General features: G+C 39.5%; 1 protein-coding gene across 5 annotated transcripts in view; it reads left to right on the top strand.

Annotated features, from left to right (window-relative positions):
* LOC102104587 (integrator complex subunit 6-like) overlaps nt 1-22,190 on the top strand; it is a 50,126-nt gene extending 27,936 nt beyond the window's left edge. The window contains exons 3-19 of one of the 5 annotated variants that reach the window (XR_015773847.1): nt 688-837; nt 1,208-1,297; nt 1,620-1,803; nt 2,609-2,737; nt 4,602-4,765; nt 5,843-5,995; nt 7,589-7,721; nt 13,541-13,635; nt 14,363-14,473; nt 16,146-16,361; nt 16,837-16,960; nt 17,512-17,654; nt 17,995-18,226; nt 18,844-19,236; nt 20,652-20,745; nt 21,157-21,458; nt 21,889-22,186. Coding sequence is in view for 3 of the 5 variants with exons in the window: in XM_005526165.2 (XP_005526222.2) it covers nt 688-837; nt 1,208-1,297; nt 1,620-1,803; nt 2,609-2,737; nt 4,602-4,765; nt 5,843-5,995; nt 7,589-7,721; nt 13,541-13,635; nt 14,363-14,473; nt 16,146-16,361; nt 16,837-16,960; nt 17,512-17,654; nt 17,995-18,226; nt 18,844-19,236; nt 20,652-20,745; nt 21,157-21,256 (2,511 nt within the window). In the remaining 2 variants the exon portion in view is untranslated. Of the gene's footprint in view, nt 1-687; nt 838-1,207; nt 1,298-1,619; nt 1,804-2,608; nt 2,738-4,601; nt 4,766-5,842; nt 5,996-7,588; nt 7,722-13,540; nt 13,636-14,362; nt 14,474-16,145; nt 16,362-16,836; nt 16,961-17,511; nt 17,655-17,994; nt 18,227-18,843; nt 19,237-20,651; nt 20,746-21,156 lie in introns of all 5 variants that reach the window. The other 4 variants (XR_015773846.1, XM_005526165.2, XM_088062568.1 and 1 more) reach the window with 4 other exon arrangements.
* Nucleotides 22,191-23,579: the final 1,389 nt, after the last annotated feature.

The raw sequence follows: 23,579 nt of genomic DNA, 5'->3' as shown, positions 1-23,579 counted from the left end.
TGCAGCAAACCACTTCTAAGGGAAGGGTATGTGAATCACACCTGTTAGGTCTGCTTACCAGAGGGTCCAAAGTGCTTGGTTGGACTGATCCTTCCTTGTCACTTGCTGTTCATTTGATCCCTAGGCTTTGTCAGCAATAACTTTTTTAAAGACCTCCAAAATTTTAAGCTGTTACGCTGAGACACGAAACAGTGATTTGATTCTTACATAGGGTGTTTGCAGCCGCTCCTTTCTTTCCTTCCAGACTTAATTTATGGAAGAAAAGACAAAAAGGGAATGAGTATATGCCAGAAGAGGCAGTGACATTATGCTGCTTTTATCTTGGTTTTACCTTTGGCAGCTGCATTTCTGATTTCCAAACTTGGCAGTTTCTCCCAAAAAAATATTCACGTACTAAATCCAAATACTTCAATTAACTGCATCATCTCTACAGCAATTTTCATGGTACTGCAAAGTTTTTCCGGTTCTCGGCAGTGTGTGTGTTGAATCTCCCATTGTAGGTGTAACCATGTTTCACATCAAGTTGTGGATACCTGGATTAGGTGTGTGCAGCATGTAAATGGTGCAGTGCATCCGTTAATCAGGAATATAATTAATTTTTGTTGGGAAGAGAGATAAATGCCAACTTGCAGTTGATTGCAGTTTGCTACTAGAATAACTAATAAGCTTTTTTGTTTTATGTAACAGGCTGGATGGAAGGAAAACCATGCAACATTCATGAATGAACTGAAAAACCTTCAGGCTTCGGGACTGACAACCCTTGGTCAGGCACTCAGGTCATCGTTTGACTTGTTAAATCTCAATAGATTAGTGTCTGGAATAGACAATTATGGACAGGTAACAAATCTATTTACAGTCTTCTGTCTTTTATATTTCTGTGTTTCTTTAAATTATAGTTGGTGAGGGATTTTGGTGGTTCGAGTTTGTTTTTGTATTTAACTGTGTAAGAGCTTGAAAAGACCCTGGAAAATGCTGGCATTATTTTCCTTACTGAAGTACAAAGAAGCAGAGTATAAATGCCCCAACTGCAGACACACAGGAGTAGCCCATCTTGAGTAGCTCTGTGTGGTTCCAGACCTATTAAAAAAATTACAAGATTATTTTGAAAGATTGCTTATCTTACTGTTTATTTTATAATGACAAAAATACAAGCCTCTAAGCCAGAGTGTTGAGGTTGCTCTTAGCAGTCTTGTGCTTTTGTCTGTAGGGAAGGAATCCGTTCTTTTTGGAGCCATCTATTTTGATTACTATCACGGACGGAAACAAACTGACAAATACAGCTGGAGTCCAAGAGGAGGTAAACTTGAATTAAGTTCTTTCAAGTTATGATTGTGCAAGTTGGAGCTATGCTGAGATGAATATTAATTGGGTTTTTTCCTTCTAATTGTACTTCTTCATCATTGACCTGTTTTTATAGAGAATAGAAACCAGCTATCCTGTTGCTGCCCAGCCCCTAAATTCAATTCATAGTCTGTAAGGGTTTTGAGATGAGAATGTCAGATAAATTAGTGGGTTGGAGAGAAATGGGGTCATTTACAGATAAATGAATGAATTTGGATATGATGTTTTTAGCTGGTTTGTCAAATAGTTGAAAACGTTCTTAAATCTTTTTTTACCAGCTTCATCTTCCGTTGAATTCTCCTTTGCCTGGAAGTGAACTAACCAAAGAACCATTCCGTTGGGATCAAAGGCTGTTTGCTCTGGTACTGCGTTTGCCAGGAGCTGCATCTGCTGAACCAGAGCAGCTTGGGAGTGTGCCTACTGATGAATCTGCTATCACACAGATGTGTGAGGTTACAGGAGGTAACTGGATGCTTTTTTGCTTAGCTTCACATTTGGCTTGAAATATTTATTTTCCTTTAATTCTCCTTCACCTCTTCCTGTTTTCTCTGTCTGAATTACTCTGTGTCCATGTGAATCCATGTGGTGCTCTCTTGGATTCCAGTAGCACAGGAGAACTTTAAAATAAAGCAGTATTCCTATTTCAGATATAGATGTGAGAGCATTTTCTAAATATAGTAGGAGGTTTTGGAAAATTTCTTCAGTTATCCTCAATGTTGGCCTTGCTCATCATGAGGGTATTTTTTATTTTTATTTTTTTATTTAAGTGTTGAATTGAGCAGGGCTGCTATTAGTGAAATGTTAATTCTGCTGCAGGGCTGATAAGCTAAATTTAATCTTAAAATATTAATTCTGGAGGCTATTGCTTGATATGTTGATTAGATTTTTTTTTTTTCAATTGGTGCTTGGAGAAATTGTTGTGTGGGAGTAGGAGGTTTGGGTAGACAAAAGCAGATAGATTACATAGTGTTGGTAAAATCAGGCCTCTATAAACTTGGCCTTGGTCCAGCCTGATAAAGCTTTAATGGCCTCTTCTTAGCAACAAGTGAAATCTCAGCAGGTTGTGGGGTTTTGGTGCTTTTTCTTAGTTCTATTGAATTTGCAAAGTACTTTGCCTTTTACATAAACTTGTACAGAGTTTGTTGCTGTTATTTTGGATAAAATTACAAGCCTTGGCAGCATGACTTAGGTAATAAAATGTCTTCCTTAAGTAAGATTACTCAAAATTTGGTTTTCTGTTTCCCCATGTAATTTCTTTCTTGCATAGGTCGTTCGTACTGCGTTCGGACACAAAGAATGTTGAATCAATGTTTAGAATCTTTAGTTCAAAAAGTCCAAAGTGGAGTTGTTATTAACTTTGAGAAGTCAGGACCAGACCCAGCTCCTATTGGAGAAGGTACAGTGATTGTTGAGTTTTTTTCCCTGCTCCTAATGCTTAAGACAAAATGTTCGTTTGTTTGTATGTAGATGTCCTTAAGTGTCTTCCATGCCGTTCCTGCCAGCTTTTCCCTGTAGTGTACAGGATGCATCTTTTACAAGAGTTAGTTTGATCCTTGCTAAGTTAAATGATGCCATATGTCTGCACATGCTTGTATGGATCATCTACTGCTGGCTATCTCTGTGTCACTCCTTTTACCTCTTTTTGGATGGCTGAGAAAAGTGTATGTTTGCAGGAAGCATTTAAGTTTGAATTACAGTATCAAGACTGTACTTAAAATAATTAAATCTAGCAGTAGTATATTTAAGCACTTAAGCATCTCTAAAACATCTCAGTGCTTAACTTTCTGTATGTTTTCATTCTGCTAATGACAGAACAGTAAGTTTCAGATGAACATTCTTAGCTGTGAGTGAAAAACTAAAGAACAAGGAATTTTTTGCTCCCTGTGAGTCAAATGCATAAGAGGAAAGTGCGTTCCAAATGTGAAGCAGATCTTCAGATTTGCAGAAGTTCATGGCTTAAAGGAAGAGGAAAGGGCTGACCAGTACCAGTTTAGGAAGTTAGGATCTTGGAGTATCAGAAAACATAACAGCTTTTAGCATCACCTGAACATTCTAGCAAGGCCAGCTTTATTCCTGCCTTCATTGTGGAATCAGATTTTTCTATGTTTGTTTTCTCCTTTTGCTTATTTAAAGAAGGCTTTCCTATAATATAACGCTGTGCTGGACAGCACAGCAGCAAATTCCCATGTCTCTGGTGGCCCAGGTGTTCTCTCCTGTGTGGCAAAACAAGTGGTGAAATTTGTGTTTGTTTTGTTTTTGTTTTTGTTTTTTTGTTGTTTACTTCATTTTTGTCACATTAGAATGGTGATGGACTGTGGTATATAGAATGTATAAAAATGTCAAGACATTTCATCTCTATAGGAATTGAGAAAGTCCTAAACTAGAGAGAAATATGATAGGATTTACCCAAGCTATAAAAAAATCACTTTTTATAATGCAGAGAAACTAAACTGATATGTCACTGAAACATGGTTTCCACTGTATTACTGACCAGTTCTCTAAAGCAAGGAAAACTAGTAATGTAAAATCTTTTTTGAATAAGGAAGATTGCTTAAGTGGGTGATCTCTGCTGTGCTGTTTGCTTTGAAGAGCAATCTTTGAAAACTACTGGTTACATCTGTAGTGCTACAAAGTTCTTTGTCCTCAGCACGCTGGGGTGTCTGTGCTGGTGCACTGCAGTAGACTGGCAGGGAATGCTGGTCTTTGCAGCAGGCTGTGGGGTTTAAGTGGTCTGTGAATTGTTGTAATTAAACATGTGGCAAAAGCTGCGTCCTGCAAGATGGATCCAACTTCTCCAAGAAACTTTGCTCCTCTTATGGTTTCCATTAGTGGCAGCATCAGTCAGTGAGCATTGCAGCCTGTATAGAAATGAAAATGCCAATTCTCAGCCTTTCCAGGTGCAGCAGAGCAGCAGCAGTAGCTTGGTGCTGCCTGTGGGAGCTGTGTCAGACACTGAGCTTAAGCAAATACATTTTCCATAATATGTGAGTATGCCTTGCTGCACTCACTGTGAAATGGCTGTGCCACAGGAACAGAAGGGAGATCAGGGCAAATATTGTAATTGTTTCTCAGATGGTTCTGTGATACATCTGGATGCATAGGTTATTTCAGCCTCTGATGTAAAGATCTGTATGACTTTGGAACAAGAGTAATGAAATGCCCTAATGGCTGCTAATACAGAAATTTTGCTAGCAGATGAATGCATGCATGTAGCTTCTCATTTTCTTTTTGTTTGTTATTTTGCTTTGTTTAAATTTTAGATGGACTTGTTGATTCATCCAGGCCCATCAATTCATTTGCTTCTCAGCCGTGGCATAGTTGTCATAAACTCATTTATGTACGGCCTAACCCTAAAACGGGTGTTCCTGTGGGGCATTGGCCAATCCCAGAATCTTTTTGGCCTGATCAGAATTCACCAACACTGGTAAGTAAAAAAAGAACTGAAAAAAGGATTCTACACTAATAGTTAAACAGACTGAAAATAGATAATGGATTTACCTGGTAGTTTTTACTTTCTCTATTTATAATATGATGTGACTTCGCTTTAAAAGGTTAAAACTGTTTTTAACAGAGTGGTATAATGTAATGTGGATAATGTAACCTGTGACATTTCTTGTATCCAGAAAGTTCACTTCCAAGTATACGGTTAGTTAATTTGCTGAATGGTTTTTAAAGGTTATAAAGTGGAACTGTTAGTTATTTCATTTACCATAAATCATAGTGAGCCTATTAAATTTTAATCAAAGCTTTATAAAATTAATTTACATGGAAAAGTGAGTATTTGTTTTTGAAAGAAGATCAACCATGGGTTTTTTTCCTTAATATTACTTCATGTGTGGACTCTTCTTTCACTAGAAGGAAGAATTAAAACTGAAACAGAAGAGCTACTCCCTGCAGAAAATGAGGAGAAAACAGTATTAATTTCCCCTTTTCTTACTGTAATGGTCATACATTTAGCATGCCTTACTAGCCTTTCTAAACATCTCTCTTTTGTTAGGCATGTTCTGTTCCTGCACCTTGCAAGTGCACAAGGTACTGTCTGTCCATTCCCCTTGCTCCCACCTCCTGATTAAAGAGGGGAAAAAAAAAGAGATTTGTAGAGAATTCTTTGGGAGATTCTTTGTGAATTGAGTGCCATCTCACATCTGTTTTTCTGTGAACTTCAAGGTGGGAAGAAGAGTTGAAGTTTCCTTTAAACCTGTCTGTGTTGTTGTAGCTTGATTGATGTGAAGACTTAAATATAAGTAGTGGCATATTAACCATGTTTTTCTCTTAGTGGGAAGAATGTATCTGTGTGAACATTTTTTTTTCAGTTAGAAAAATAGTTAATCTATATTCTGTTATGGGAGCTTGTATTTTACTATCTTCAAAGGAATATTGTGGAAACTGAGTGTTATAAGACTTATAGGATGCTGAAATACCTGCTTACGGATGCTTTTAAGAGAATTGGTTTGTTTTCCATAAATATGTGAAAACTGATACCCTTTTCCCCCCCTTTCAGCCTCCACGCACAGCCCACCCCGTGGTGAGGTTCTCCTGTGTGGATTGTGAGCCCATGGTCATAGACAAGCTTCCTTTTGACAAGTATGAGCTTGAGCCTTCACCCCTCACCCAGTACATCTTGGAACGAAAGTCTCCCCATACCTGCTGGCAGGTACTTGCCCTTTATTTAATTCCAGAAATGTAATGGGTAATCTGAGGTACTTCAGTCTTTGCAAGCCTGGAGAATTGGGGTCTGGTTCAAACTCTGCAGCAGATGAGAAGAAACATGTCAAGGTTTCATTTACCTCCTTTCTAAGAGAATTATCAGGAGTTAGAATTGAGTGTTCCCTCCACAGGCTTTGTAATCTCATTTAATTCTCTTTCTAGGTCCATCTCATTTTGCTAAGAAATATGCCCCCCAGGTTCCATTTTTGGCTAAATTGAAATTCTCTACAGGCTTCCAATTTGCTTACAGGGAAAATCCAGCACTAGTTTCCATCATGTTACCTAATGAACAGCTGCAAATCATTTTCACTAGAGATGGCTGAAGCTGCTAATGGGAATTGAATGGAAGCTGTTGATCCTGTTGACTACATTGGCCTTGAAGAGGTCAAAGTTCTGTTGCTGAAATCCTTGGTTGCATGCTCCTTTCATAATTTTTTTTTAAGTTTCTGTATCCTCTGTAAAATCAGGCTCCCTTCTTGGTGGTGATCTTTTAAATATTAGCCTAATGTATAGACAAGGAGTATGCTTAGTATGATGCTTTAGCTGGAAAGGTGAATTTGGAGGTGTTTCTGGTTTTGTATCCCTAGTAAGTATTACAACTTAGTTGAAAATATGACATGCATATTCAGAATAAAAATTAATTTAAAAAAAAATAACTAATTTCAAAAATGGCCTTTAAACATTCATAGGTACATTATTTGCCTGAGTTGCTAAAATGACTCTGCTGTTTTTCAAAAACTGCTTTTCTTCTTCCAGCTACACATCAGACCCTTAAAAATCAGAGAAATAGGCTCATTGTCATAGAAACCATGTAACAAACCCGGTTCCTTATGCCCTGAAAAAACAGAGGAAAACCACTTGCTATTTGCTGCAAGGTTTATTTTTTCTAGGAAAACTATTTTTGACTTAGATGTGGGTTATTTTGCTTGCCTCAGTCAAGAACATCTACCATTTTTATCCTGTTGAAATATTGTTTACATGTATTGCTTTTCAGGGTTAAGACCCTCATATATATGCACTTAAAAAAGTCAAGTCAGTTTTAATAATGTTGGCACTGGGCATAATCAAGATATTTCTTGAGTGGTTGTTTGTTTTGTTTAATTTCTGTGCTTAAAAACATTTTACATTTCTTTTTATCAGTGTTGTAAACATTAGTTGTACTATTTTTGAGTCAGAAGACTGATTTCAAATAGCTTGTTTATTTAATATTCCTTCAACAGATGTCCCCTAACCTATTTTAGATAATTTCAAAAACTCTTCAGGGTATCAATTCACAGTAGTTTCAGTAAAGCAGTAAAGATTACGCTTGTGAAGAGCATTTCCACACTTACTAGGTGTACACTAAATGTTGCATGTCTCAGTTTTGTGACTGGGGATTGTAAGTCCATACTAACCCTGACGTGTTCAGATTTGTCTGTGCTTGGTAATTTACTGTCTTAATGCAGTTGGATTCAGATTGATTTGAATTTTTAAATGCCCCATGCTTGATATTCTTCACGTTCTTCATTCTAATACAGTGATCTCTATTATTCTTTGCCAGGTATTTGTGAGTAGCAGTGGAAAATACAGCGAACTTGGCCACCCGTTTGGGTATTTAAAAGCAAGCACTACTTTAACCTGTGTAAACCTCTTTGTGATGCCTTACAACTACCCTGTTTTACTTCCATTGTTAGGTAGGTAAAACATCTGCATTGGACTGCCAGTGCAGCTGCTTCAGAGTAAAAAAAAAGCAAAACAATAATGGTTGGTGTTCTGCCTTAGTTTGAGACATTATAAAATAATGGAGATCAGAGAGTAGAGAATGTTGCAAACTCTTTTAACGTACTTTGGGAGGAGAGGATTTTCATACCCCCTCTCCCTTTTTTTCTCTCCAGCAGAGGAGGAGAGCTACCTGCTTCCAGTGCATGTTTGATGCTGTTCACCTCCTAGACACGTAGCCTCTTCCTTAACCTGGAGTAAGCTTCAACCTCCATTCTTTTCCCTCATTTAGGGTGTGGTGTATCCAGGTTTTGCAGTTGCTCTTGTAGCAGCTTATTTTTTACTGGAAGATGAGATGCAGTGTTTGTCACGGGTGTTGGGAAGAGGGAATTCCCTAATGCAGTTTAGAGCAGTAAGAAGGAATTGAGCAGTGAAACAGTCTGCATTTCTTTCCTGCCCAAAGGACCAGGTTTTGTTTTTGTTTTTTACTCCCACAATGAAATTATTTTCTAAGGAAAGATGATACGAAAAGGTGCTATGTAACTTCCACAGTAATTGTGGTTGCTAGGGCTCTGGCATAAAGGTAATGGCAGAGAGGAGTTTCCAGGGTGCCACTAACCCTTTCAGTTGCAGATGCTGTAAGGCTTTTTTGTTCTCGTCTTGTGGGTGTGTTTAGTGATACAGAAGAACAGTGACCAAGACAATTGAGTCATACTGTCTTACACAGGATTTTTCTATTCTGTTACAGGAAAAAAATACCAAAACACAATTCAGGAATGCTTTTTCATAATCCTGGTCATAACCAAGAAGGAATAAACTTGTGCTTGCTGATAATGTGTCTTTTATAGTTATCTATGTAGCCTGACAATTGTCTCAAAGTTTGCAAGGAGGATGAGATTTTTGGTGACTTTGTGATTCCTGAAATACTGCAGCAGATCCCCTATCTGAATAGCCATCACTGATCCCGAATTAACTTCCCTGTTCGTTTTGATGTTGACATTTGCAGTTCTGCTGTGTCTTTGCAGTTCTGCTGTGTCTTCCCTGGTAGCTCTTGTCTTCCCCCTGCCTTTTTTTTTACAGGGGTGTAAAGCTCTTCCTTCTCTTTGATGAAAGGCACTTTTCAGTGTGTGTAGTGCTATTCTGCAGCTTACTCACCTGGTAATCCATTTCTTGTATTTCTGAAGGCTCTTCAAAGGAAAATGCAGAACTTCCACATTGCCTAAGTTGTAAAGCGGATGTTTTCTTGAGGGCACAAATCCCATGCATTCCATGTTGTTCAGACAAACACATGCAGTGTTACCTTCAGATTTCCTTCCAGGACCTTGTTTATCCTTGGTCTCTAAGAGAATTAAGTTCTGTGGAATATACCTTCAACACAAAAGTAGATCTGGGCCCTTTTCTACTTAGCAGTACAGAAAATGAGTGAGATGATAAGCAGGATACCTGGTAAATTATTTGTAGATGTTTTTAGCAATACTGACTCTGTATTTGGCTCTGTAGGTAGGTAGGAACACTCCTGTGTCTACCTTCATACATGCTAGTGGATACTGGTGGTTCAGCAGAGGACTGATTTGAGTGTGTAAACCAAATTTTTCATTACTCTCACACAGAGATGTGAGAATTCCCAAGACCAGGAGAAGTCTGCTCCATTCAGCCACTACCTCCCATATTGGTGCATCACTGTGGTGGCTCCTGCCCTACTGTTAGAATATTGTGTTGGAGGACTGGTTGGGACAGTACCATGGATAATCTACCTCTGTTCCTTCTGGTGACTCTTGCGAAGACAAAACCACTTTACAATTGTGTATTTGTACTGTATTATCAAATGTGTTCAACCTTATAAACAGATAATAAGATGCTTAAGGATTTTTTGCTTGCATTTTTGTTTTTCTCCTGCATTCCTCTGCAGGTGAAGTTTTAATTCTCATTTTGAAAAATAGTGTAAGAAAGCTCTAAAAACAGGTAAGATAGATAGTCGTGAGGCAGCTTGCAGGTGATATACGAGCAAACTGAAACAAGTTGTAATGGTCTGTGGCTGAAGGAGATAAATTGTATCACATCCTATAGCTTTGGTGATTTCATGTGGGTTTCTGCAAGAGTGGATTTGGGAATGCTGTAGCTTCTGGCTTTTGACTTACAGAGCCTGCATTCAGAAGCTTTGTAAGTGAAAGGAGGCAATTAATAGGACTTGATAAAACAGTGAAGTCACACAGTCCATGTATTAATGGCCTCATGCATGGTGTTTGGTTGTCTGACAAAAACACTGGTCTCTGGTCCATGTCCAGCAGTGTTGGATAATGTGGGATGAGCAGCTGCAGTTTGCTTTCAGAAAGCTAGAGAGAAGGCCTGACTAGCTTGGTGGTGGTTTGCTCCCTGAAGTGAGGAGGTGGGGTGCAGTTCTTTCTGTTCAGTGGGAGGCTCCTGAAGGCAGAGCTTGTTGCAGGCAGATGCTGACATGCTTCAGTGCTGAATGCTTGGCCCACAGATGAGAGAAATTTCCTCTTGAAGGATTGTTGCAAAGCTGTTGTACTTCAGGTACTGTTCTGTTTAAAAACATTTGTACAGCCATGTTCATCAAGCAGAAGTTGAAGGACAGGTTTTAGGGAGAGCTAAGTAAAGATGAGGTATATTTCTAAATACTTCTGCCTCGCCAATGATGTTTCCTTGTCTCCTTTTAGCTGCATGGGTGGGAGGGCAAGCACTGCTGGGCAGTAGAGTGACTGTTCATTGGGAGCATCAGCATAAGCAGCAGTGAAGCAGCCATGCAGGAAACGCCTTGGGAAGGTGGTTAAATACCCTTTTTCTGTGGGTGTAAATATGTAACAGGATGAGCCTTTAGAAGATGTCTGCCTCTGAAGGACTGCAGCATGAACAGTTTCCTTTGATGCTTTTACAGGCTGTGAGAACCTGCAAGTAATGATTTTGTATTTTGGAAACTAAAGGCTATGTTCTCCCCAGTGTGGACACAGCATGCTATGGCTCTGGGAGGAACAGCCAAATACATTTTGATACCTTTTGTATCAATAAGGAAACAGTGACACAATACCTAACTTAGGTAATGAGGGGTGCTGTTTTCCATTGCAGTGCCTTGGTTTTGGTTAGATGGTTTGCAGGAAAGGATACTGTTTTCTGTGAATGTAAAATCATGAATCTACTACTTAGAGTTGAGGAGTATCTAAGTAGGGGAATTACAGGAGTAAACAGGGAGTGGTGGTGTACTTGCTCCGGTGGAATTTAATGTGAATAGTGATTTTAAAAGAAAAGAAAGTTCTAAATTTTACTTTGGGTTACATGGTGTGTGAACTGTTGTAATTCAGGCTCCAGCTGAACTACTTAAGATACCTGCTCTCCTCTCACATGCTCTCTTTTTTTTTAACTGTTCACTGATCTTAAAAGGTGCCTCCAGTCCCCTTCTATAGTACTGAGTGTTAAAAGTGTGTATTGTTGCCCTGTTTGTGACAATGTGGTTGGTTTGTACATTAAGCTGAAGTGTATAAAGACTTTGCAATAGTTTTCAGTTAACTGGTCTGTGTGGTTTTACCTGATCCCTGGAGTTGTTGCAGCTTGCAGCCTGTTCCTAATGGTTTTTAATACTGTGTTCCAAATTGTATAGTGCTTTTTACTCCCTCTGAGTTCAGAAGTAAAAAGAATTCTGCATTAAGTAGACTATATAGAAATTAGTATCTGAAAATAATTAGGTAGAAGTAAAACTAAATTATGTAAGGATTTTTTTCAATACTTTTTGATTTTTATCTGCAAAAGTTTGGGGTTTAATCTGTGAAAGACATAGTTAACTGGATTATTGTTAGTTTGCTTATTTGTATAAACCATCATGTGCAGCCCAGGGCTGAAAGTGCCTTTCCAGTGCCTGTGTTGCAATCTCCTGACAGTGTGTGTCTCAAACTCTCGAGGTAGAGACAGGTAAGATGCTCATGGTGAAGTTCTCTTTGAAACTCGTAGTTGTGTTTACCACCCTTCTGGGAGGGTAGCAGTTCCTGCAGTGAGTTTGTGCTGTGGGGAAACCGATTTTAAAAAGCTGAAGCTCTGCATAGGTTTGAGAATTTTTTCCTAGGATAGCAGAGATCAGGGAGGTGCTTTTGTATTTGATGTCTTGGAGTAGATCTGTGCTGTGGATTGGGACCCCAGCTGGCTGAGCTGAGGAGTGGCTGTGCCATGTCACAGTGCCTGTTGTACCTTACTGGTACAACCTCACAGTGCAGCAAGTGAGATACTGACCAAGTACTGATAAAGGGGTTTAAGGTTCAAGCTGTACTCAGCTAACTCATAGATTGTAAAATATTAGGACATACTATAATACTCAACATCTTCCTTTTTTTTAAGTTGTCTTTTTTTATGTTGAATTTTGAGAGGGGTGTAGTTTAACTTACATTTTGCTGCAAAAAGGTAATAGGTGTATGAGATAAGAATGGATGTTATTTTACATTTGCCATATGTCATTATTACCATCCCAGGTTCTTTTGGATAATAGTGCTAAGCTTGAAGTATGTCAAGATTTTAAATTGAATTCTGGTTTGTCCTCTCCAACTCCAGCCCACTTTCTTCAGGCCAGGGAAGAGAAGAAGTAGCATCTGTAGTATGGGTTTTATGTGTAATCCAGAATTCATTTAGATTGGAAAATACCTGTAATTGTGTGTGGTTTGTCTATGAGAACTTGGGAAGTAGTATCAAAACAACTGTTCAATTTGTGCAGAGTACTATGAAAGTCAAATTTTCTTCTCCAAATATATCTTCTTGAAAACTCAGTGTGGAGAAGACTGTTTCCTTGCTGCATCTGTCTTTTGCACACCCTCTTCTGTGCATCTCTGTCTCCTGCCCCAGCTAATATTTGGACATCCCTTTCTCCAGACCTGCATATCCTTCCATTAGCCTCACTTTGCCAGCAAGCTACAATCCTACTAAGAAGAACCTTTATTTCAGTGTGTAATTCATAATTGCAAATGGTTAATTGCAGGCTGCTGTGTTTGGTGTAGAGAACACAGTCACAGTTCATAGTGTGCACAGCAAATAGACCACACTTAACCTCGGTCATTCCGAAACGGCCAAGTGCACACCTGGAGTGAGCAAAGTGCTTCTAGAGCAGTACCCAAAGGAAAGAAGTCTCTGGTTGCCCCTCTCTTAAAGGACAGCAGTTTTTGTAGCTGATTTCTGTCTCTTGTCTATATCTGTGGGAGACTTTGCTGCCCTGGTGTGAGGCAGGTGTTGTGGCTGGAGGTAACCCCTTCTCTCTTGGGTGCAGCTGCTGCTGTTGGCAGCAAGTCCAGCAAAGCTGGCCAGAAGGATTCCCTCCTGATGGGACTTCCTTTATTCTTTCCCTTTGATGCCAAAGAATGTTTTCACTGGAGACCAGAATTCATCATACAGGTTGAACAGAAGAAAGCTGGTTTGAAAATGGAAATTGAACCAAATTAATGTTGTTTGATTCAATCAGATACAGGGACTCCCTGATGTGCAAGAGAGAGGCAAGGGAGGTGAAACTCTTTAACAGGTGGATCTGTTGCACCTTCCATGCTGCTGGTAGTAGTGTGCAGTGTTTAAGTCTGGTGTACCTTGTAAGTTTGCTTGTAATGGGGACTTGCTGTGGATTGCCTACTGCAGCTAGGACTGGGGATTCCCAATCCTTCACACCTCAGGTTAAGAGCAGTTTTTGGGGGGAAGCCCCATTGGGAGATGGGTGGGGGGAGAAAACGGGGGGAAATCCGGCACGGATTTGGACAAAGCTGAAGGTCTGGGATTGTATAAATGACACGTTCTTTTGTTGTTTTCCTTGTTGCAGATGACTTGTTTAAGGTTCACAAACTTAAGCCAAATCTGAAGTGGCGACAGGCTTTTGACAACTACTTAAAAACAATGCCTCCTTACTACTTACTGGTATGTTACTCATCTCATGTTCTGGGATATAATGGCTGATGTGACCTTCCTAATTTTTTACATAATTATGATGGGATTTTAGGTATTTAACATTCTGCCTTTCAGAGGTATGTAGACTAGAGCAAACATTTTTAAAAATTAAAAAAACCTGTAGAAATACTGAGGAGTAGTAGTAGCTCTGTTCAGATATTAAGTGTTTAATAAATGTGTTTTCTGATCATTAAACACTAAATGAATTTTGATCAGAAGTACTTCAGAACATTCAGAGAAGCTAAATTTGGCATTATTTTTGTAACTGGATAAAGAAAATGCAGATTATTAGGTTGTTTGTTAAAGTGGGTGAAGTGCTAGAGCTTGGGAAGCTGATATTGACTGGGCCAAATGAAGGGTGGAGGGAGGCACTGTGTCACCTTTTCTGTGTAGCTTGGACAATGCACCTCAATATGGACTTGCATCATCCCGGCTATTCTGGACCTGAGCCTTTGAGTGGAAATTGCCAGTGGCACCACACTGTGTGGTGTCTTGGTGATGTGGCATAATGTCCATTGTGAGCTAGGTAGACACCAAACTCATGTCACATGTTATCTGAATAGACTTGAATTTTAGTGGCCAAAAGTGGAAAAGCTAGAGCACTAATCTATGTGCCTTAGCTTCCTATAATTGAGCTTATAAATTTCTTTTTTAAATACTTATTCTCTTACTATTGTGTATTTTGTTTTCCTTATAGCCATTAAAGAAAGCCCTAAGGATGATGGGAGCTCCAAATCTGATATCAGATAATTTAGATTGTGGACTTAGTTACAGTGTTATCTCTTACCTTAAAAAACTCAGCCAACAGGTAGTATTGATGAAACCTTTGCAATTAGAAGTGCGTTGATTATTTAGTTTGTGGTAATCTCATTATAAAGCAGTTAATCCCTGTGGGAGTTCATATGGGTGTGCAGCATATATTATAATTGAAGATTGGTGAGCATTGCCACTGTAAATGTGGATGAATCTAGTATGGTTCTGTAGCCAGTGATTGTGCCTTCTGTAAGTGGTGGAGAGGAATGTAAATGAAACCTCTTCAGCTCTACTTCAAATATCTGCTAGATTTCAAACTCCAAAGATAATCATTAATTGGGTTTATGGCTGCTCTTGCCATTGTTCTTCACAGCTGAAGTCAGAGGCTTGCTTTCAGTCTCATGTTTATTTCCATGTGTCCCTTGGCAATGTCTATTTTCAAAAAAAAAAAAAAAGTGTGTTCTTGTCTGTGGGGAGTAAAATCCCAGTTCAAGCTTTATGTCTGAGCTTCCTGTTTCCTTCAGGTCAGTCTTTCTGTGTGTTAATTGTGACCTGGTGGGAAGTAGTCCTACGTATCTTTTCTCTTTGCCAAGACTGCCATTCCAGGTGTAAGGGCCTGGAAGTTCTTCCTCCTTAGCATGAGGGGCTCTTAAAACAGTTCAATATCTAGAGGGCAGTGGGGAAGCAGTGCAGCCTTTAAAGTTACAAAGAAAAAATCCTCCGCCTTAAAGAATGCACAAAATAGCCAAAAGCCTCTGAATGACTGAGCATCTACTAGACATAAAACTTCCTGTGGTATTTTGGTAATCTAATGATATGTAAATTCATATGATTTATCTACGCTGTGGTGTTGGAATGACTCGAGATGGCTGCTGTGGCTCTCACAGACGTTCTCAGCACGTGGAACAGTTTGAATGTGTGGAATGCATTATAAGCTCCTCTATAGGCACAGGCAATTCCAGAATTCTGCTGTGCTCCTGCTCTCCTTAAATTCAGCTTCCCACAGATAATGAAGCAAACTCTGCAGAGGAGGAGATCTGGGGGAAGTGGCTTGCAATCACAGTGGGTTTTGGGTTTTGGTTGGTTGGGTGGAGTTTTTAAAAATTTTTTTTTCTTTGGAGGTATTGCTAGTGGGTTAAAAAAAACCTTAACTCCAAATACAGTTAGAGCTTAATACAGTAAAATTCTCTGTAGCTGTAATAAGAAATCTGTGCTAATTGGAGAAGTGATACGTTTTTAGAAATGTACTCATAAAACAAATTTCTTTTGCAACTTTTCTCCCTGATTTTGTTACAAACATACAGGGCAGTTCATAGGTTGCTTCAAAAAGAAACTGAAATTATATTACTATATCTGAATAATATTATTGTTTTAGATGCAACTGTATTGTAACCTAAGGCATCCTACCTTCCATTTTGTTGTTTTCTTTCCCTTTAAAGTTGGTTCTTCAGGGACATGAGAGTCACAGACTTGCAGCAAAATCAGGGATATTCACAGACCTCCTACTGGCATATAAATTTAGATACACTGGCTAAATATTTTTCCATATGCTAGCACATTAGGATTTCTTTATGCTTGAGATCTAATCTATGAAATCAAATATATCCCTGGGTAGGTAGTAGGGAACTAAATTTGTAGTTTTAGTCTGCTAATGTACTGTGTGTTTTTTGTACTGGAAATGTGCAATGCCTGCTGATTCTTTAACTCACGGTGTGATTCCATTTTAGACAAAAATAGAATCGGAACGGATAATAGGTTCAGTGGGTAAGAAAGTTCCACAAGAAATTGGAATAAAAGTGAAAAATCACTCCAGTGGCCTCTCCTTGGTACACAGTAGGGATTTTAAACAACTGCTGCAAGGGATCACTGGGGAATCTCCTCTGAGACTGTCAGAAATGAATGTTAAAGAATTTGCTGGATTCCACATAGGACTTTTAAACAAGGTAAACAGCACTATGATCTTGCATGACTGTGCAGTTAATCCTCATCTGTTTTAAATGCAATTTTTATGGACTTAGAAGGAAGTACCTTCACTGAACTGTGATGAGTACAGCATAGACATAAAGAGGGAGAAGAGTAAATGCAATTTTTTTTGCACTTGATTTTGGGACACTGTTTGAAAACCCCACAATAGTAAATGAAAATGACTGTGTTTTAAGTGCCAATCTCTGCAAAAGACAGCTATTATTGTTCATCCACAAATTAATGTGCTTACTCTTAATGGAGCTGAAAGCACTAATGCTGCATAAGGTGGTGTTGAAGAGACAGCCACTGAGCTGCTTGTAGCCAGTTATGAAGGTCTAAAGTTACTTATGAATATTTTTTAAAAGTTAATGTTATTACAGTTCGTAGTGGAATTTCTCCATGCATGAGAACTGATGGATTAACTGGAAGTTACTTATTTTGTTACAAAACTAGGATTTGAAGCCACAGGCATTCAGAAATGCATATGATATTCCTCGTCGCAGTCTTCTAGATCAGCTAACTAGAATGAGAACCAATCTTCTGAAAACACACAGGCTTATCTTGGGGCAGGATGAAGGTAAGGAGTCAGTTCATTAATAGTTTGAAGAGAATACAGCTATTTTTGTTATTTGCTTAAGGTAGTGGTTTCTGTCTCTGTTGTGGGAGCAGAAGTGGCCATTGCATCTCTTGCTGAGTCAGACAATGTCCTTTTCTTGACTCTGAAGGGGAAGGAGGAAAATCTTTGCCTTCTGTCATGCAAGATGTCGTGCTTTGAAATTTAAAAATAAGTTTTATGGGAGAGCTTTCACATTCACCAGGGTTCAGTAGACGTGTTACAAAGTGATGGGTGCTTAAGGCAGAGAGGAACTCTCTTTATTTTTTGTGAGATGCTGGTGGTCTAAAGATGAAATTGTCGGCATAGAAATTAAACTTGCTTACTTTTTATTCTACTGCAAATCAAGCTCAGCTCTTGCCAGGCTTATTTCCACAGTTGTAGTCCTGAGCTCATCCTCTGTAGTCAAAAGAAATAATTAGTTCTAGTTCTTAAATGCTAACACTTGAAATTGAGGTGTGAAGTTTTTATTACCTTAATTTTAGGATGAAATCAAGATCCCTTTTCTGTTGCAGACTGCCTTCATAGTGTTCCTGTTGCTCAGATGGGAAATTACCAGGAATACCTGAAAATGATGCCTTCACCTCTTCGGGAAATTGACCCAGATCAACCAAAAAGACTCCATACATTTGGCAATCCATTTAAACAGGACAAGAAGGTAGGAGGAGCCTTGGTGTCTGCTGTGCCTTTACATTTGACGCAACTTGAAATCATTTGTGAATTGAATTTCTGCCCCACAACTAGAATATATTGCTAACCTGTGCAGCCTGTGGAAAGGAGGGATGTCTCCCATGTGGTCCAAGAGGAATGTGTATTGAATTGTGCTGGTTTACAGAGTGGCACTGGGCTCTCTGGTTACGTTGGATATCTCTGTTCTGAGAGCTGTCAAGTGTTCTGAAAGCCACTTGAGTCTGAACACAGAGGGACTCAACTCATCAGTGGATTGGTGAAACAGTTGCCATTTTGTACTGCTACTTAAATTATTACTTCCTTTTCAGGGTATGATGATAGATGAAGCTGACGAGTTTGTGGCTGGGCCCCAGAACAAGATCAAACGTCCCGGGGAGCCCAACACGCCGGCGTCGCTGAAGAGGCGGCGCAGCATGTCCCCCCTGCTGCGGCGGCCGCAGTCACCACCCGTTGTCACCAACCATGTGGGCGGCAAGGGGCCACCCGCTGCTCCTGGCTCCCCCTCCTACCTGGGCCTCAAGGGTGTCCCAGCAAATAAAGGTATACTGAGCTATGCTACAGCAGCTCAGGTCCTGGGGGGATCTGGGGAGGAAGGAAAAAAGTTCTGCCAAGCGCGTCTGTGCTTGCTGTTACGTAGGAGTGGGTTTCTTTTGTTGGCCTAGATAAACAGGCTGCTGCTACAGCTAATGAAATCTGGAATAAAAAAAAACCCAACTGTTTGGAGATAGCAAGTTTCTCAGATCAGCTTTTACTTTTTCTTTGTGTATTCTGTGGCGAAGAAAGAAAGTTAAAATATAGTTGTTTCATTTCCCGCAAATAGGAATTTCCATACACACCTATTGCAGCAAATGGAGTCAGAAGAAAACTTCATTAGCTGGGTTTGGGGAGGAGAAGGAAGACATGAGTTTACTTAGGAGTCATGACATTGCACTAGGAATAGAGAACATGGTGACTTCACAACAGTGATAGGAGATGTAAATCCAAAGGGGAGGTATTCCCTTGGTCACATCCACAGTTGAATAAAAGTATTGGAGTGTTGTCCAGTGCTGTCAGATTGCTACACAGCACTTCAAACAAAAAGGATACAGAACTACTTCACTTTGGTTCTTTTGATGCTGCACTTATACACCAGTAAGATACGTGTTTCTCACTTGTAGATGCCAATAACAGTGTTATCCAAGATGGCAATGGAGAGAAGAAAGCAGAAAATTGTCAGTCAGCAGAGAAGCAAATTGATGGCTTACCTGTGCAAATGGCTCCTGTGGTTCCATCTGCTGTGGGAGAGGATGAGATGTTACCCAACGACTTAGACTCCTTACCTGTTGAATTCAATTGTTTAAGTGAAGATGGGTTGGATCATAAACCTGGTACCAACGCACTTGTTCGAGGGTCTCTGAATTACAGTGTGAGCGGAGATGACCAAAAGCGGGCCATGGAATCTACTTCTGAATCTGTGCCAAATTCTTTTAAAATAACACCTACCATGTTGGAGGGAAGCAATGCTGACATCAAAATTAAAGTGATGAAAGAGGTTCGCAAACCTGGAAGAAGTAAGTTATTTGGGTTTGTTTATTTCAGTAGTACATATTATATGTGGTGGGAGAGAGAAGACTTCTGGAAGGAAGGAGCTGTTTTCAATACAAACACTACTTCAGATTTTGAATAATTTCTGGTTGCTCTAAATGAGGGGGGCAAAAAAAGGAGGAAGTGCTGGGCAGGTGAGTTAAGTTTAGACTTGTGCTTGGGAGGTTGTGTGCCAAGTCAGCCTGTTTGCCCTCAAAGACAGGTTAACTGGTGTAAGGTGCCCTGTGAAAGCAGCATCTTTCAGAGGTTTTGGTTGTGTTACCCGTGATCTAATGAGACTGAATACTCTGCCTTGGGCTGCACTGCTCCTGTGTACACAAAGCGTACTTGTTCTGTGTCCATCAAAACTCCCTTTACAGGGCAAAGGCACATCTCTGTAAGGGTGCATCTTGGAATATGCATGAAAGGGAATAGTAACAGTTTCTAGCAGAGTGATTTTTTAAAAAAAATTTCGTCAGACTGATCAGTGATGAAACACTAAGAGTTGCAGGCTCTTAAGAACTGAAGACTAAAAGTGACATTCTGCAAAGGGGGCTCATCCAATTTTATACCAAATTCATGCCTAGTAAATGGTGATGTACAGTAAAACAGTGTGTTCAGTGTGAGTCACCTGTTTTGCTGTAAAATCCAAGCAGAAAAAGAAAGTCATCAAAGAAAGAAGCTAAATTGTTATGACTTGAATATGTACATCTGTTCAGAGGTCTGACCATTTATGCTCCCTCTGCCTGCTGCATCACTCTGAGCTGACTCTTGGTCACAGCACCATAAATGTATTCATACTGGGGTCAATTATGGGAAATAGTGAAACAGTGCTGGTTTAAATTTTTTTTCAAATTTAATATGTCTAGTTTATTCTTTATCAGTGGACATATTTACCTTGTACCAATGGGACAGTTGTGTTGTGCTCACACTAAGGGTTGATAATTTTTTATTATTTCTAATAATAAATAAATAATAATTTATTATTCTTTCTGGAGATCTAATGGCAAACCTCTGCGTTCAGAAATGATGGCTCCAGGCCAGATCAGGGTTTGGTGGCCCTGTGCATGTTAACTGTGATCATGGAAACAGGAGGCTTCTCTGCCCAGCCAGGATTTTCTGAGAATAAATGTTCCTACCTGCTGCTCTTTAAAAAGAACCTTAATCTTTGGTGCCACATTTGAATTCCCAGACCATCAGTATTACTTCAAATTATTCTGTCACCTGTGTCCTGCTCTCAAAGCTAATGCAGGTGTTTTTCTTGCCTCATGTGTTTTATTATACAGAGATACATGAAACTGGGCTTTGTTTTTCCTTTTTGGCTCTTGAGCCAAAAGATTTCTGAAATTGCATCTGCAACATTCATTTTTAATACATGGTTGAATTTTTATCTCTTTTTTAGATTATGAAAAAATATTTTCTCTTCTTGAGGAGGTGCAAGGACCTATGGAAATTCAGAAGTATTTCATTGAATTTGCTATCAAGGAAGCAGCAAGGTTTGTATAGATAGAGATTACTTGGAGTCATAAATTAAATATGAATTTAGATCATAGTAGTAAATTATAAACTTTATCAGTGCTAGTATTTTGATTTTCTGTTTTGACATATTTAAATTATAATTTAGTGGTCAAACTACTGTTATACTTTCATATAGCAAATGGTCTTTACTTGAAGTTTAATTATGAATTAGTTAACAGGTTGCTGTTGAAAACCAACTCAAAATATGAGTGGGTTGGGGAGGGACAGATGTATTAAATTTTCTAGCCATTCTAATGCTAGAAATAAGCTCTTCCCTACTGGAAACAGAGAGCCTCTGGTAATATGATTTGTCATGGCTGAATATTCTTGAGTTGTTTAACTGTATCTCTGGAAGAAGAAATTTATATTGCTCTCCCTCTCTTCTGTAGGTTTAAAAAACGGGTCTTAATACAACACTTAGAGAGAATACTAGAAGAACTAGATTTCACCAGCCCACCCAACAGAGTTAATCATGTCAACAGTAGATAATAATGTACCAGCCAGACGAATGCGGACCAGGAATGAGTTTGCTGTGCCACAGAAGAGTGGAAGAGGATGTAGCTGCTGCCCTCACCATCTCGGCAGTCAAGTGATTTTACTGTCACAGTCTGAGAAGAAGCAGTGGAGCTTTAACTTTAAGAGCCTGATTCGGCAGAAGCTGGGCTATAACCTTAAGGATTTGCTATGAAAGGTGTGGCTTTTTCCTGTGGAGGGTGCTCTTTGCTCAACAGGCGGAAGAAAATTGCTGCCCCTCCTGCAGGTGATGAGAATTTACTCATTTGAACGCTGTCATTAGACATTTACGTGCTATAGGCAGCAGGTTGCACTAAAATGGGGCACTGTCAAATGCACACACTGTCTGCATCGTGGAGAGAGCCCGTGTGTTCCCAAAAAAACCCTCCCAGAAACACCTGCACTGGTAAAATTGCATGTTACCACCACAGAGACAAGGGTCTTGTTCCCAAGAACTGCTAGCCATGCCTTTAAACTTGAGATTCAGTGTAGATTGAGAGTAAAGAAACTGCTATTGTGTTAATGAAAGCTAAAGACAGCCCTGTGACTGTTACCACCTGATGGTCACTAAACAATCTACCTCAGACTCTCTTCTGTTTTGTCTGCAGACATTATGAAAGTGCACCTGAGGCTTCCCAGGTCCCCGACTTCAGTTCTCTTTCATCCTGTGAGGAGGACGGAGATTCTTCAGGTGGCCTTGGCACACGCTGTGCTTTGGAAGCACTAAAAGGAAACGCTTTTAAAAACGTGTATTTTAATGTTCATACAAAAGAGATTATTTTGAACAGTATTGTTACCAGATCACTAATTTGATATTTTAACTGTATAAATTTTTTTGGAACATATGTATATATAAAATAAACCATTTTATTAATTTTTAAGAAGTGCTAATCTGAGGAGTCTGTAGCGGGCAGCACTGAGTTCCTCCAGTTGTCTGTTACCAGCAGACTGAGGATATTTTTGTAAAACCAGCTGAACCTGGTCTTTCACATCCTCAAACACAGCTTGTGGTGTTAGCTGCAGAATGTGTTTGTACCCTGGAGCACCTGCCCAGGTGTCCCTCAGCTTGGCCTCTGGGGTGCACATTTTTACTCAGTTCAGGGCCATAAGTTCCAGTTTAGCAAACCCTTGGTTACCTGAGCTGGTATCCTCTCTGTTCCTCTTAACCATTTTATCCAAAGGCAATTCCATATATGACAGAACATACAAAGAAGACTGAAGCCACCTGCATGTAATGATTTTTTCTCTCTAAAGCAGTACCAATAGTGTGCCAGTATTAAGTGGCTCTTGGGATGAGTGTGTATTTTCAGTTGTTCACTCATAATGTCCTCTGATCCTCTAACAGGTTTATTTAAAAGACAGGTTGAAGTTGTGCTCATGCTGATTTGTGCTCTTGGCCTCATATGGGAAATATCCCAGGGATTCCAGTGGAATGGCCAGGCAGGGAAACAGATTCTCGTGGGGAGCCTGTACTTCTCTGTTCCTGCTGGTATTTTTAGTACAAACCAGCCTGTGAGACATCTTTTCCATCCGCTCCGAAGCAGTGGCCTTGGTTTCCTTGGAAGATGCAGTTTGACCATTGGAATGACACCAGTGAAATCCAAGAAGGAAATTAAATTCAAGAAGGAAATTAAATACAGCAACAGCAAATCTCTGTCATGGTGTATATGAATGAAGTGACATAGGGGAAGGCATTATTATAAAAGTGCCCTGATTCTTAGAAGAAACTTCTATTCATCTGTGCAGATGAATAAAATTGAATTTATTTTTTTTTTAACCCCACAAATACCTTGAAATGATACTAAGGGGGATTTACTCCATCAAATTTCACATGGCAGCTGTTTGTCACAGTGATGGACCTCCCATGCCAAGTGTTGGACTCTCATAAGGGATTTTTTTTTACAGAGGGTCAGATATACTGTGCATACCTCCTTGTAAAATGGCCTGGTTAAATGCATCAAGTTGCATGTAATGTGCTATTCTTGAAATAGTAGGTGATAAGAGGAGACAGCTTTCTTCCATATAGTTAATGGCTATTTAATTTTCATCACTGATTCCAGACACACTCGCTTGATCATTGTGTGTCCGAGAAGGGGCCATGTTTTTAACTAGTGACCTTATTAGTGTGTAAATCTGCTCTTTTGGTTGGATGGAGTTGGCTGCCAAATCAGCTGCAGGGAGCCGGTAACTTCCATTCACCCATTTGGAATCTTGCACCTCAGAAGCTACAAAATATTCAAGTGCAAACAATGAGAATTTTCCCTTACCTCACCATTATTTTATCTGAATAGATTGAATT

This window comes from Pseudopodoces humilis, chromosome 15 (genome assembly GCF_049639895.1).
Source record: "Pseudopodoces humilis isolate 2021_Gansu_Grassland_sample_001 chromosome 15, ASM4963989v1, whole genome shotgun sequence".
NCBI lineage: Eukaryota > Metazoa > Chordata > Aves > Passeriformes > Paridae > Pseudopodoces > Pseudopodoces humilis.
Note: the sequence above shows the minus strand (reverse complement) of the source record. Positions and strands in the feature narration are given on the sequence as shown.